The sequence below is a fragment of the Notamacropus eugenii genome, chromosome 5 (genome assembly GCF_028372415.1).
Source record: "Notamacropus eugenii isolate mMacEug1 chromosome 5, mMacEug1.pri_v2, whole genome shotgun sequence".
In the NCBI taxonomy this organism is placed as follows: Eukaryota; Metazoa; Chordata; class Mammalia; order Diprotodontia; family Macropodidae; genus Notamacropus; species Notamacropus eugenii.
In genome coordinates, this window is record NC_092876.1 from 67628582 (window position 1) to 67644633 (window position 16052).

Sequence of the window (16052 nt, forward strand, 5' to 3'; positions counted from 1 at the left end):
GTGATTTGTTAACCCTGGGATGAGTTCCTCCTTTAAAAGTAGGCTCAGCACCCTAGGGGATACCTGACCCTCATACCCGATTACCCTTCTCCTAGTGACCTGGCTTCCTCATTTCCTCCTAATCTCCCCTCTTTCTTCTCTCCCAGGTCATTGACAAGAGCAAGAGGGACCCCTCGGAGGAGATAGAGATCCTTCTGCGCTATGGCCAACACCCCAATATCATCACCCTGAAAGATGTGAGTAGTGGGGAAAGAAAGCAGGGAGATTCAAGGAGAAGAGGCCCCAGAGAAAAGGAGGCAGGCTATCTATGGGCAGGGGCAGAGCCTCGGCAGCACTCCAGCTCCCACACTGGCTTGGTTAAGGGTTTCTCTTAAGTCATGGCCTCCATTTTACAGATGAGAAAATAGAGGCTCTAAAAGAGGTCACACAGTCACAGTGATGAAAGATGAAGTTGAGGTAAGAACCCAGGTCACCAGGCTACCAACCTAGAGCTCTTTGCCTCTAGGGTCACACAGCCTGCCTTTAAATAGGCGCAGGTCACACATCCTGCCTTTAAATAGGGGCAGGTCAGACATGGTTCCTTATTTATGCCCAGCATCCACCCGTTATCTAAATCTACCCAATCCCTTTCCTAGGGACCCCTCAAATCTTCTTCCTAGTCCCACAAATCTCAGTCAGCATTGACTCTTCCCTTTCCTTCACCTTCCTGACCCATCTCTCAATATCCAAACTGGTGCTAGGTACACATTTGTTTGCCCGTTGTCTCCCCCATGAAACAATAAGCATTTGCCTCTTTTTGTATCCCCAGCGCTTAGTACAGTGCCGGCACATAGTAGGCGCTTAATAAATGTTCATTGAATAAGTGTTTATCAACTGAATTGGTCCCTTCCCACCTCATGCTGTCATCACAATCTTTGTTCAGGCATTCATCATATCTTGAGTTGATTTCCTACCTGGCTTTTCTGCTCCCAGCCTCTATTCCAGCACCCAGATGCCAAAACATTCCTCCTGATACAGGGATTCAGTATTTAAACAAACCTTTGTCCAGTGCCTACTGCTGAGATTACACTGTGAAGGTGGAGGCCACCGGAGTCCTCTCCTATGCCATGTGCAAGCTCGGGGTCTACAAGGCCTAGAATGTGGCTCCATACAGCGGAGTCTCATGTTTGTAGATAACTTCCTGCAAAGGATTTTCTGTTTGATTAACTCAATTGTATTTTAATAGACTGGAGGTGCCAGAAAGGGGGTACAAAGACAAAAAAAGAAACAGCAATTCCCTCTCCCCTAGATAAACTTATAGTCCTCATTGCATTTAAGACAAAATACAACCTTACAACTTCAACCTAGCAATTAAAAAAAAATTAATCTGATTTTTATTTTTTATTTATTTTACAAAATTGTAACTATTTAAACAATAAGAAAAAAATCCATGCCTGTGGAGTTAACTTTGGCCCATATTAAAATTTTGTATAGGGGATTTAATATTTCTGTTATTTAGGCTCCATGGGCCGTAATCTGATTTTTATTGATAGGCTAGAGATAGGGATTGGACTGTTATCTCATGGGTAAAAGGAATTCCCAGATGAGGAACCTCCCTCTCCCAATGTGAGTCAACACCTCTCTAACTCAGAATCTTAGAGAGTGACCTAGAACACTGGGAAAGGCAGACTTTGAACCCAGATCTTACTGGTGTTGTGCCCAGTTCTCTACTCATTATGCCACATTCCCTCTCATTTTTATTGGCACCTTGTTGTTTTTATATTAATTTGTTTCTAAATCTCTCCCTCACCTACCCACCTATGAGGCCAACCCACATAATCGAGGTTATAAAAGAAAAAACAGTTTGGCAAAGCCAGCCACTATGTCTGACAGTATCAGTATTCCACAAGCCTAGTCCCCCATCTTCCCCCAAAGGGAGGGAGGTGCATTTCCTCAGCTCTTCCTGGGAGCCAGGTGTGATCACCATAGTTATTCAGGGTTCAGTTTGGGATTTCTTGTTCTCTCTCTTTGCATTATGGTTTTTGGTTCTCCCTACTTCACTCTGCCTCAGTTCAGAAAACTCTTTTCAGGCTTCTTAGAATTCCTCATCATTGTACATTCATATTCCATCATATCTCTATTGTTTCCAATTTTCAGCCCAAGAAAATTCAGCTTGACATTTAGTGTGGCTTCTTTTTCCCTCTCCAGCCAGGTTTCCCAAGCCGACTCTGCACACTTGATGTAGCCCAGAGCACCTGGCCACTTCTTGGTTTCCTGCTCTCGTCCTACCCTTTCAACTCTTTCTGCCTTTTGCCACATGCCAGGAGCACACTCCTTTCTCCTCTGCAGCTCTTGAAATCCTGCTCCTCCTCCAAGGCTCAGAAGCTTTCCCTGATCTCTCCTCCCTCCCTCCTCAACCTGCCATGATAGAAGCCTCTCCCCTTCTGTGAATTTTCTGAAGCCCTTTTTCTGGATCTCTCCTTTGCTCCTACCATGCTCTGCCTTGGAATCATGCTTAATTGTGTGTTGGCTTACATCGCTTCTATTTGTCCTGGAGGCCAGGAACCATGTTGTTTCATCTTCTTAACCCCAATGCAAAGTACTAGGCCTTACAGTCATAGATGGGATCTTAGATCGAAATCCAGAAGAATCCTCAGAAACCAACCCACTCATTTTTCAGGGGAAACTGAGGCCTAGGGAAGACAATGACTTGCCCATAGTCACATAAGTAATAAAAGCCTTGGAGGTAGGTGTGGAACCTGGATCTACTGACTCCAGGGCTGGTGCCATACCACTTTGCCTTCCAACTTGGAGAAGAATGAGGGTTGCCTGACAAAGCTACCTGGATGTTAACTTTCTCAGTTTCTTCTTTTACAAAAAAATGGGGAATTGGAGTAGATGGCCCTAGGTCCCTCCCAGCTCTGAATCTGTGCTCAGATGTTTCCGCTGGCTTGTGTTGTTCACGTCTCAGGTCCACCACTGCTTATCTGTGCAAACCTGGGTTACTAAGCCCCCTTGAGTCTCAGCTTCCCCAGTGACCTGGGAGGACCAGCTTTAGCTCTGTGATCCAGTGACACTGGGAAGGTTCAGAGGTGGGTTTCTATGCCCACCAGCTGAAAGGCAGCTGTACCTATATCTTCCTCTTCTGCCACTTCAGGTATATGAGGACAGTAAGCATGTGTACCTGGTGACAGAGCTGATGCGGGGCGGAGAGCTCCTGGACAAGATCCTTCGGCAAAAGTTCTTCTCGGAACGTGAGGCCAGCTCTGTCCTGCACACACTCTGCCGGACCATGGAGTACCTACACTCCCAGGGGGTGAGTCATCCCTGGGGGCCCAATGGCTGGGGGGAGGGGGAGGAACCTTATCACATCTTTGGCCATGAGCTATGTATGGTACGTGGAGTCTGGTAGACCTGAGCTCAATTCCTGCCTGTGTGACCTAATCTCTCTGGGCCAGAGTTTTCTCATCTGTAAAGAGGGGTCTTCTAAGGTACTTCTAGCACTAGGTCTCATGAACCCATTGTATACATCATTCTCCCCATTTGAAATAACCTCTTTCCTCCTTCCAAGTCCAGCCACGCCTGTCATCCTTCCAGAGGCCTCCCTTGATCGCACCAGCTCAGGCATCACTCTGTCCTTTGAACTCTTGGAATGCTTCTAGTCTGTATTCCTCACTGAGCCGTAGAGTATCTCCCTGACCTGCCTCCCTAACCCCTTTGAGCTCCTCAGGGCTACAACAGTGATATACATCTTTTTCTATCCTCAGCCCTGCTCGTAGCAGCCTCTTGATAAATGCTAGTAAGATTATTTTCTTGTTGTTGTTTCATTCCACTCATGTCTGAAAAACCCATTCAGGGTTTTCTTGGCAAAGATACCGGAGTGGTTTGCCATCTCCTTCTCTAGCTCATTTGACAGATGAGGAAACTGAGGCAGACGGTGAAGTGACTTGTCCTGGGTCACACAGCTAGTAAGGGTCCGAGGCTGGATTTGAACTTGGGAAGATAAGTCTTCCTGACTTCAGGCCTGGCATTCTATGCACCATGACATCACCTAGCTACCTTAGCAGGATGATAGTTCAGAGAAAAGGGCAGGCAATGAGGATGGGAATAAATCGTGGGGACTGAACTGGGTGTTTACTGCCTGTGCTACCTTGGACCAGTCATTTACTCTCTCTTGGGCCTCAATTTCATTTCTATCATTGAGGGGAGTGGATTTCCTTAAGCTCTTTCTAGCTGTAGATCCTGTGGCTGGGAGGAATTTAAACAAAATGGGGAGGAACAAGGTCAGGGAATATTTAGAAGGGGGTGGGTGGAGGCCTGGAAGCCGGAGTGATCTTGGGAGATGAACCAGCCTGGACTGGAAGGCTCTGAATGAGAGAGTAGCCAAAGCTAAGGGTAAGTCATCAAAACAGCGTCTCAGGGATCACTTAGACATTATTCAGAGGCCATGGGTATACAGGGATCGTAGGGACCGTTTAGACCAAGTCCTCCTTTTACAGATGAGGAGACTGAGGCTTTGGAAGTGAAATGACTTGCCCAAGATGATACAGCTAAAAAGTGGCAGAGTAGAATCTGATCTCAGGTCCTCATGACTCCAAATGCAGCATGTTTTCCTCTTTCCCATGAACCTCTACAGGCACTAGGGAATCATCAGAGGTTTCTGAGCAGGGGTGTGAGGTGATCTCAGTGGTATGTTAGGCTGTTGGACTGGTCTTTCCATGCAGGGGGCAGTTGGAGGCTGCCAGGTACCAGGGGAAGAATGATCGTCTGCCTTAACTGCATGAGTAGGTAGGGTGGGTGGGTTTGAAGGACCTATAGTTTGGGTCAAATAGTCATCAAGCAGCATAACCTTTTGCTTTGTGCTCTGGGCAGCTCAGAACCTCCTAAGCCAAGGGAGGCTGGCAAAGGAGACAAAAGGACTGAGCTTTAAAGCAAATCATAGAGACTAACATGGATGGTGGATGTCGGAGGATAACAAGGGGTCACAGAGTCTCAATTCTTTCAGGAAGAGCAGTGCCAGGCTAAGTGATCCCTCCTGGGGCTATGTCAAATTGAGCCCTGTTGGTGTGTCCAGCACTAACCTTTTGGAAGCATTCTGCAAAAAGGGCTAATATATCAGGACAGAATTGGGATCCAGGAAGATCTTCCTAGGTTAGAACCATCAGATGTTGGGCATTAGACCTGGATAGGACTCCCAGGGATCTAGATGAGCACCACCCACCAGCCCCTCAATTTATAGAAGAAAAAACAGTCCCAGAAAAAAAAAATGAAGCCTCTTCTCAGAGGTCATGGAGTGATCAGCAGAGACTGGGGCCAGAATTGGGTGAAGTTTAACCTGCAGCAGAGAACACTTGGGTATTCCTGGTCTTCAGTATTTGATAGGCTAACTTGTTGGAAAGGATTTGTTCTTTGTCAAGAAAGCTATGAGAAATAAGGCTGGATATTCAGAAGGGGGCCTTGAATTCCAGGCTAAGTAGTTAATTTTATTGGTGGAAGACTTGCTCTCCATCACCCTAGAGGACAGAATGAGGAGCAGTGGGGTAGAACTTATAGAAAGAGGCAGATTTGGGGCTTGTATGAGGACATATTATTTAATGTCTATAGGTCTCCAAAAGTAGCATGGGCTGCCTCAGGAGGTAGTGATTTCTCTGTCTCTAGAGACAACTAGGTGGCTCAATGGATAGCATCCTGTATCTAGCCTCAGACACTTACCAGCTATTGGAATCTCAATCACTGTCTGCCTCAGTTTTCTCAGTTGAAATGGGGATAATAGCAGGGTTATTGTGAGGATCAAATGCAAAATGCTTTGCAGAATGCCTGACACAGAGTATGCACCCTTCCTTTCTCCTTCCTTCCCTCCCTTCCTCTTTCCTCCCTTCATTCCTTCCTTCCATCTTTCCTTCTTTCTTTCCTTCCTTCCTTCTTTCCTTCCTTCCTTCCTTCCTTCCTTCCTTCCTTCCTTCCTTCCTTCCTTCCTTCCTTCCTTCCTTTCTTCCTTCCCAATCAGAGACTAGATTGTTGGGGATGTTGCAGATAATGAAAATTCCTGTGTTAAGAAGTGGTTAGGCCAAATGACCTCAGAGGTCCCTCCTAGCTCAGAGATGTATGATCTGAGGAGTCTCTATTCATCTTAGCTTCTCAGAATTAACCTCTCTTTCGCCTACTCAAATATTATGTTCCCCCCTTCTCAAGGAAGGTGATAAGGTGGTCCCTTGGAAGACCCTCCTAGCTCTAGAGATGTACAGGTTTATCGTTGCTAAAGAAGTCCAGTGGTGAGTTCCCTTTGATCCTGGCAGTAGTCAGGTGTGGTTTATAGGGTCATAGAATTTAGAAGTGGAAATTTAGACCTTAGAGACCTATCCTGTAAATGGATACTGTGACCCCCAACTCTGCCCAAGGTCAAACAGCGTGTAGCAGAAACAGCCTGAAAAGGTGTGTAGCACCCAAATTGTGGAGGACTTTAAATGCCAGGCTGAGAATTCTGTGTTTTATCCTAGAGGTTACAGAAAGTAATTGAAGATATTTGAGTAGGGGAGTGATGTAATGAGATCTGTTTTAGGAAAGCTGATTGGTCAGGGAAAAGGATCTGCTGAGATTACTTTTTTAAAAAAGAATTTCAATTTTATTTTTAGTTTCAAATTCTCTCTCTCCACCCCTACACCCATTGAAAAGGCAGGAGAAATAAAACCCATTACAAACATGTATAGACATGTAAAACAAATTTCTGCATTAGCCATATCCCCCCTCCCAAAAAAAATGGAAGAAGAAAAAAAAAAGCAAATATGCTTCAGTCTGTACTCTAAAGCTATCCTCACGAGTTCTTTGGAATTGTGGTTGGTCGTTGTGTTGATCAGAGTAACTAAGTCTTCCTTTTCTTGATTGCATTTGCAGTATTGCTGTTCAATGTATACGTTGTTCTTCTTTGTTGCTCACTTCACTTTGTATCAGTTCATACAAGTCTTTCTCAGTTTTTCTGAAACGATCTCCTTCACCATCTCTTATAGCCCAGTGGTTGTTCACCATAGCTTGTTCAGCCATTTCTCAATTGTTGGGCCTTCCCTCAGTTTCCAATTCTTTGCTACCACAAAAAGAGCTGCTGTAAATATTTTTGTGCACATAAACCCTTTTCCTCTTTCTTTGATCTCTTTAGAGGATAGATCCAGTAGCCGTATCTGTATATATACACAGTCTGATAGCTTTGGGGGCCCATCTCTCTGGTTCTCCCTTTGGCTTCTCCTTCTGTTCTTTAACAGATATTTACTTGGTACCTGGTGGGTGTGCTAGGTTCTAGCACAGGTGTAAGGCACAACCCTTGCCCTCAGTGAACGCACAGGTACATGAAACAGAGGCTGGTGAATCGCTAACTTGTGTGGTGCAGACAGTGTGGGATGGGAGACCTCAGCCACACCCTTACTTTTCCTTCTCCCGAGCCCTGCTCATGGCCCCATAGGGCCCTCTAGACTAATGGGATTATTGAACCCCAATCTAGCTTTAAATTCTCTTTTTAATGTGATATTCATTTCAACGACCCTTTTAAAGATGACTGCCTCCTCTCCCTTTGTCCCACCCTTCACCCTTCAGGTTCTTCTCTGTATAAATCACAATCCAAGAGTGAGCAGCAAGTATGGCCAGACCTGAGCACCTTTCCTGGCATCTGCAAGACCCTTAATGAATGTTCATTGACTAACCAGCCAGGCAACAAGCATTTATTGAGCACCTACTGTATGCCAGGCACTATGGTAGTCACTGGGGATAATAACGAGGATTTATATAGCGCTTTAAGGTTTACAAAGAGCTTTACAGATATGGTACCACTTTATCCTGGGAGGTAGATTCTGTTACTATTCCCATTTTATAGATGGGGAAACCAAAGCAGACAATTTAAATGATTTATTTAGGGTCATAGAGATAAGTGTCTATGGTTGGATTTGAACTCCTGACTCCGTCCTGCACTGTATCCACTGTGCCCCTAGCTACCTCCTAAGAGAAAAGTGGAACTAGTTCCTTCCTTCTAGGGGCTTCACATTCTATCCAGTTAAAAGACCAAGGATGTGTCTTTGTCCTTCTCCTGTTACCAATGGCTGCCCCTCTAGCACACTGCCCCTGCCCCGTTGGTCTGCCTTCCAGTGGCTGATCCCAGTAGGATCATCTCCCTGCTTCCCTTCCTCCCTCCCCCTGCAGCTGACCTTAGAACATTCATTCTCCCCTCTGTCTCTAAGTGCCAGGCACAGTTCTCCTTCTGCCATGTCATTGAGTAACCTTGATCCTATCTTCCTCCCCTTCCTACATCCAGAGCCTAAGATGCATTTTCCTCTTCCCTCCCACTTTACTCCTAATAACCCCTAATCCCAAGGGTCTCCCTTTAGCCTCTGACCCCAGAATGGATTTTCCTGTACCTCTTCATTCACTCACCTACATCGTATTCTCCCTATCCAGCACACAGTAGGTGTTTAATAAATGCTTGTTGATTGCTTGATTGCCTGCCCTCCATTTCCCATTCTTTCCCATTCTCCAACCCCTGGGGGTTCTTGCTAAGCCCCTCAGTTAGCTGGCACCAGAATGCTTTGTCCCTTTTCCCCATCCCGCCTCCCGAGGGGCTGACCTGAGAGTCCTTGTTTGTCCCCCAGGTAGTGCACAGGGACCTGAAGCCCAGTAACATCCTTTATGTGGATGAGTCCGGGAACCCTGAGAGCATCCGAATCTGTGACTTCGGCTTTGCCAAGCAGCTTCGAGCAGAGAATGGGCTCCTCATGACCCCCTGCTATACTGCCAATTTCGTAGCTCCAGAGGTGAGCAGAGTCCCTGTCCCCTTCCCCCTCTGCCCTGGGGTTACCCACCAGGAGGATAGGGTCTGGGTCCTGGGGCTGAGGCCTAGTCTGGCCCTTCCCACTCCTAGGACCAGCTCCTGATTGGCCACTGAGGGGGTGCGCAGCGTGGAAGAAGAAATAGCATCTGTTTAATTTAAAGGGACAAGGAACTTGCACTGAGCACTCCCCTGTGGCCGCCCAGGTCAGTCCCATCCTGCCTGTGTCCCTCTCCTTTCCATGGTGTCACCTGGAACGCTTCTTCTGTGCTTAACAAATGGTTATAGAGACTTAATCTTTGCTTTTTACTTATTCCAGGTGGATATTTTTATTAAACCAGGTCAGGTAGCCTACTGAGGCACCTGGACATAGTTGTCTGTGTCAATGTTTGGCCAGATCGAATGGAAGCACCTTGTAACCAAGGGCTGGTTAACTTTGTCTTTGTATCACTATCCCCTAGTGCAGCATTTAATAAAGACTTGTTCATCTGAATGGAATTGAACTGAGTTTCCCCATCTGTAAAATGAGGGGGTTACCCTGGATGGCCTCTAAGGTTCCTTCCAGCACTGAATGTGATCCCATGACCTGGGTTCAAGTTATGTCTCAGACACTGACTAGCTGCGTAACCTTGGGCAAATCCTTTAGCTTCATGGTTGCTAGGGCCCTTTCTGATTCTAAATCTATGATGCTGTGAGTTGAACCCACCTTTCACTGGGTCACTGTGCCTGTGGCACCAGGAGATTTAGCCCCACGTCAGCTGGAGGCAAGCATGGCGGCATGGGATGTGGCATGCCAGACTCTGAGAGGCCTCCTCTTGCTGCCTCATGGGATTGCAGTGAGAAGCAAATGAAATAATGCCTATAAACTACGTCACACATCTTATAGATGCCAGGAATCATTTGTGAATATTACTCTTCTTGCCCAGGTTCTGAGGCGCCAGGGCTATGATGAAGGCTGTGACATCTGGAGCCTGGGCATCCTTCTCTATACCATGCTGGCTGGGTAAGTAACCTGCCCCTACCCTGGAGGATGGGTAGGATCTCTCTTGGGTTTCCTCCTCCCAAGACCCCTGAGGGGTGGAGCTCTCAGCATCTCCTCCCCCAGAATGGCTCAGGAAGCTTTCAAGTGTTTATTTATTGCCAGGGAAGTGGAAGTAATGGAAAGGGGCAGATTCTTTGATCACTGGAGAGGTGGTAGAGTGGGCAGCACTCAGTATCAGGAGCAGAGGGGCAGGGTTGAAGTTCCCTGTCTGCCAGTTACAACTCATGGGACCTTGGGGCAGATCACTTCATCTCTCTGGTCCTCAGTTTCCTCATATGTAAAATGGGGATAGAAATCCTTGAAACAGTCCAGTGAGTCTGGTAGGAACAGAAGCTCTTTGTGAACTCAAAAACCCCACATGAAAGCCTCCAAAAGAGATAGTAGGCTTAGCGTGCTTTAGAAATCTTAGAGCATTATATATGTTGTATGTAGGCATATGTGTATATATGTATATAGTATATATGTGTATATGTAGTGTGCATATGTGTATATAGTGTACGTGTGTGTCTGGTGCGTATGTACGTGTGTGTGTGTGTCTAATATATATATAATGTGTGTGTGTGTGTACAGTTGTGTCTCTTTGTGACCCTGTGCATAATACTGTCCTTGGGGGTTTTCTTGGCAAAGATACTGGAGGGATTTGGCATTTCCTTCTCCAGTGGATTAAGGCAAACAGGATTAAGTGACTTGCCCAGGGTCACACAACTGGTACGTCAGGAGGCCAGATTTGAACTGAGGTCTTACTGACTCCAGGCTCAGCGCTCTATCCAATGAGCCACCTAGCTGCTATACATACACACATATACATATATACACATATGTATACATACACATAATGTGTATATATCTGTTAAAATGTTAGCTATCATTATTGGTGCCATCTTTACCAAGATGCTAAGAATAAGAAAACTTATGTGAGCAGCAACATGTAGGACAAACTGAAGGGAGCCAAAAATGGAGATGGGATAATCTGTCAGACTGCTGAAGTGGTCTGAGCAAGAGAGGAAGGAGGAGGCCTAGATTCGGCGTCAGGGAAACCTCTCAGCTCTGGCACTCACCCCTTGGGCAGGCTGCTTCTGGTCCCTCAGCAGATTCCCCAAAGGGCCCTTTTGGCTCTAAAGGTCTCTGACCTTCCCAAGTTGCAAAGTTCTTTCTAACTTGATCCTGGCCCCTCAGCTCAGGCTGCCAGCCTTTCAGCCATTCTGGGCTTCTCCTGGCCTAATCACCAACCTGGCTATTCTCATCACATTCACTCAGTTTTCTTGTTATAGACTTGCCCTTGTCTCAGTCCTTGGGGAAAATTTGCTGCTTCAGCTCAGTCCCCTAGTTATGGGTGTGGGAGCCCATCTTTTTTTATTATTATTTAATTCATTTTGAACTTAAAAATATAATGATTAAAAGATTCATGAGACATAGTTTCTGATAAGGCCAGCAATTTATTAATAAAAGGATGGTCATTTGGCTATCTCTCTTAAACCAAAGACCATAATGGAGGCAGGGTTCACAATTTATATAGTAGGCGTTCAATGAGGGGCTGATGGTGGCATCAGTTTCCCTTGGACCGAGAAATTCTCTCTATACTCAGATCACCCACAGCCTTGGGCTATCTAGACCAAAGGATCTGTCTCAGTCTAAGCTTGAGTAGAACACAACGAGCTTCCTCCACCATAGATTAATTTCCTTGTAAAGTTGGGTGGGGTTTGACCGAGAGCTGGAGAGTTCATTCAGTCTTATTATCCATAATGTCCTTCCAGAGACTGGATTTTTTAAAATCAGGAATTTGGAAGAAGACAGCTCTGAGTCTCCCCAAGATATTGGTTATTAATAATCATTTCTCACAAATACATAAAGACAAAAAAAAGTTTCCATTTTCACAGCACAACCTAAAAAGAGGATTCACTATAAAACCATGAATTTACATTCTGCACTGTTTACTTTAAAAAAAACTATATAAGTAGTACTTGTCATTTTCAAAGCTACTATCCTTCCTTCTACATTTTCTTTTATTCTCTGCTGTGCATTTTTTATAATTTTTCCCTTCTTCCCCCCACCCCCTGCCCAGACATGGCTACCATTAGACACAAATATGTATATATGGAAAACCATACTATACATACTTCTGTTTATCAGTTCTCTCTCTGGAAGCAGATAGCATCTTCCTTCACAGATCCTTTGTAATTAATTTGGGTATTTACAACACTCAAAATAACTTAGTTGTTCAGTGGTTCTTAAAATAATATTGCTAATACTGTATACAGCATTCGCTCATCTCTGCTCACTCGTTATTTCATGCAAGTTTTTTCTTGTTTTTCTAAAATGAACCTTCTGCTCATCATTTCTTATAGCACAGTAGTATTCCATTCCAACCATATACCACAGCTTATTTAGCCATTCCCCAGCTGATGGGCATCCCCTCAATTCCCAGTTCTTAGCCGCCACAAAGAGAGCTGCTATAAATATTTTAGAACATATAGGTTCTTTATGTTTTTCCCTAATCATCTTGGGAAACAGACCTAATAGAGGTATTGCTAGGTAAAAGGGGATACATAGTCTAATAATTCTTTGGGCATGATTCCAAATTGCTCTCCGAAATGCTTGTATTAGTTCATAGTTCCACCAACAGTGAATTAGTGTTCCATTTTGTCCACATCCCCTCCAACATTTGTCATTTTCCCCTGCTATCACTTCAGCAGTCTGATAGGTGTAAAGTGATACCTCAAAGTTCTTTTAATTTGCATTTCTCTAATCAATAATGATTAGAGCATTTTTTCCATATGACTGTAAATTGTTTTGATTTCTTCATTGAACAACTGTCTGTTCATATCCTTTGACCATTTTGTCAATTCATATTCTTATATATTTGATGTGTATTCTTATAGATTTGACAAAGTTTTTTTAGTATATTTGAGATAGGACACCTTTAGCTGAGAAATTGTCTATAAAAACTTTTCCCCCAGTTTTCTGCTTTCTTTTGATCTTGGCTACACTGGCTATTTAATTTGATGTACTCAAAATTATCCATTTTACAATTCATAATATTCTCTAGCTCTTGTTTGCTCATAAATTGTTTGCCTGTCCATAAGTCTGATAGGTAATCTGTTCCATGTTTTTCTTTTTTTTTGTAAAATCTCCTTTTATATCTAAGTCGTATGTCCATTTTGACCTTATCTTGGTAAATGGTGTAAAATGTTGGTCTATGCCCACTTTCTGCCAGGCTGCTTTCCTGCTTTCCCATTAATTTTCAGCAAGTAAGGAATTCTTATCCCCAAAATTGAAGTCTTTACACATGTCAAACACAAAGTTACTAATAATCATTTACTGCTGTATATTGTATGTCTACCCTACTCCACTGTTCCACCTTTGAGTTTCTTAGCCAGCACCAGATAGTTTCGATAATCACTGCCTTATAATATAGTTTAAGGTCTGGTACTGCTAAACCTCTTCCTTTACATTTTTTTATTAGTTCCTTTGACGTTCTTGACCTTTTGTTCTTCCAAATGAATCTTATTATTTTTTCTAACTCGGTAAAATAATTTTTTGATAATTTAATTGAGATGGTATTGAATAAACACATTAATTTAAGTAAGATTATCATTTTTATTATATTGGCCCTGCCTATCCTTGGACAGTTCGTATTTCTCCAGTTACTTAGATCTGATTTTATTTATATTATATTTTATAATTTTTATAATTTTTGTTCATATAGTTGTGTTTTGGCAGGTGTACTCCCAGGTATTTTATACTGTCTAGAGTTATTTTAAATGGGTCTCTTCTTGTAGGGTTTTGTTGGTGCTATGTAGAAAGGCTGATGATTTATATGAGTTTACTTGATATACTGCTACTTTGTTAAAATTATTGTTTCCAACTTTTTAGTTGAAACTTTAGGATTCTCCAAGTCTATCTTACCATCTGCAAAAAGAGATAGTCTTATGACCTCATTTCTTATTGTGGTTCCTTCTGCTTCTCTTTCCTCTCATTCCTGTTCCTGAAGTAGGCATCCTTATTTCGAACTTTATCTTACTGGGAAGGCTTCTTGTCTATCACTATTACAAATGATGCTTGCTAATGGTTTTAGGTATATGGTTCTGATTGATTCAAGGAAAAAATCCATTTATGCCTATTTTTAATCAGTCAACCATTTATGAAGCTTTTGCTGTGTGCCAGACTCTGTGCTTAGTATTGGGGATACAAAGGCGAAGGTGGAACAAAACCTGATCCCCAAGAAGCTTACGTTCTACCGTAAGATACATGTTTATGTTTGTGTGTGTGTATATAACACCATGTGCACACATACACACACACACACACACACACACACACACACACACACACACACACACACACAGAGTCCCAAAAGTCTTAGGTTCTTCAGGAAGAAAAAAGCAAGCCTCCTCCCTGACCTGGGATTCCAGAGAGCCTCCAGAGGGCAGGGGCAGAACCCACATCATCCCTGTTCCCTGCTGCACAAAGACCTGGGCGTTGTGGGCAAGTTTTAAAAGCTTAAATATGAATCTTTAATAGTTTAGACCATATATATTAATATTACATGTACATATTAAGCTTTAATATCTTAAAACTATACTAAGGCTTTTAGGACTCTGTGTGTGTGTGTATGTGTGTGTGTGTGTGTGTGTGTGTGTGTGTGTGTGTGTGTGTGTGTGTGTGTGTGTGTGTGTGTACACTCTGGGACACAATATATACAAAATGATTGTAAGGTATTTGGAAGAGAGGACAAATGATCCATCCTCAGAATCCTGCTCCTTCCCTCTCTCTCCTGAGATTATTCTCAAGATTGCACCCCTGCCTTTGACACAGACTGGCCATATGACCCTGGGAAGTCACTTACACTCTCAGTGGCCCTGGGCAGTTCTTTCAGACTAAGTCACAGGTGACTTCATGCGTATGATTGATATCTTATTACTTACTTGCCTTCTCAAGGGAACGTATCTGTTGCCCCTATTTCCCTTCCTATCTCAGTACTAGTGAAAGACTCTCCTTGCCTAGCCAGTGCCCAAAGTTCTTGTCTCTGGGATTTCAGGCCTCCCTGGCTCTACCCCACCCTTCCTTCCCCTCTACCATGGAGTCACCCCTCAGGTTTCCCTAGGCCTCTTGGAGCCAAGTCCATCAGCCAGATCTTCCCAGCAGGTCTAGCCCTTGGTGTACAAGGGTAGTTTCTACCTGGACCACAGGTAACAGAAACAAGAGACAGAATGATGAGGATACTGATTTTTTTCCCCCAGATACACTCCCTTTGCAAATGGACCCAGTGATACCCCAGAGGAGATTCTGACTCGGATCGGGGGAGGAAAATTCACTCTCAGTGGCGGAAACTGGAACATGATTTCAGAAACAGCCAAGGTGAGGCTGTAGGGCCCGAAGCAGCATTCTAGGGGAGGCTCGGCCACTAGTCAATCAGGCATCAGCTGAAAAGCATGCATTAAGCCCTCCTTAGGGCCAGGCATAGTGCCAATTCCTGGAGATACAAAGAAAAGTGAAGCAGGTCCCTTCACTCAGAGTCCCCATTCTAACGGTTGAAACAACATGTAAATAATTAGGTTCATATACAATACATGCCAAGTAAATGGAAAGTGGTCTCAGAGGGAAGGCACTAGCAGCAGGGTCTTTTCAGGAAAAGAAAAGCAAGCCTCCCCCTGCCTTATTTGTCCCATCACAGTGACGAGCCAGACATCCCATTTCTGTCCCTCCTCTTCCTTCCAGGGCTGCCCTGCTGAAATTGTGGCTGTGTGGCAGCTGTCCCTTGGATGGGACTTCCCAAGTCATTCCCAGTTGTTCCCCTGGGAGTGCTTGGTCCTTGACCCTGCCTCCCTTGGGGGAGCTGGTCCTGGGTGTGAGCCCTGGTCTTTCCCTTCTCACATCAGCTCTTTCTCCTTCTGCCTCCTCCAGGATCTGGTGTCCAAGATGCTCCATGTGGATCCCCACCGGCGCCTGACTGCCAAGCAGGTTCTTCAGCACCCGTGGGTCATGCAGAAGGACAAGCTCCCCCAGAGCCAGCTGTCCCATCAGGATGTGCAGTTAGTGAAGGTGAGGCTGCCCTCCGAGATGCTCCTGCATCTGTATCCTCCTCACTGACCTGGGATTCCAGAGAGCCTCCAGAGGCTGTGATCTCATCCATGCAGAGAAATTGGCTTCTACTGCTGCCACTTTTCCATTCAGTCCTGGTTCCCTCTGGTGCCCCTGGCCTGTATGGCAGCAAACAGTGCCGTGTTC

At 44.6% G+C, this 16052-nt stretch overlaps 1 protein-coding gene across 3 annotated transcripts in view; it reads left to right on the forward strand.

Annotated features, from left to right (window-relative positions):
* RPS6KA1 (ribosomal protein S6 kinase A1) overlaps positions 1–16052 on the forward strand; it is a 60637-nt gene that overhangs the window by 42005 nt on the left and 2580 nt on the right. For all 3 annotated transcript variants that reach the window (XM_072609468.1, XM_072609470.1, XM_072609469.1), the window contains 6 exons: positions 147–236; positions 3137–3295; positions 8607–8768; positions 9709–9785; positions 15065–15182; positions 15729–15866. In XM_072609468.1, coding sequence (XP_072465569.1) covers positions 147–236; positions 3137–3295; positions 8607–8768; positions 9709–9785; positions 15065–15182; positions 15729–15866 — 744 coding nt within the window. The remainder of the gene's footprint in view (positions 1–146; positions 237–3136; positions 3296–8606; positions 8769–9708; positions 9786–15064; positions 15183–15728; positions 15867–16052) is intronic.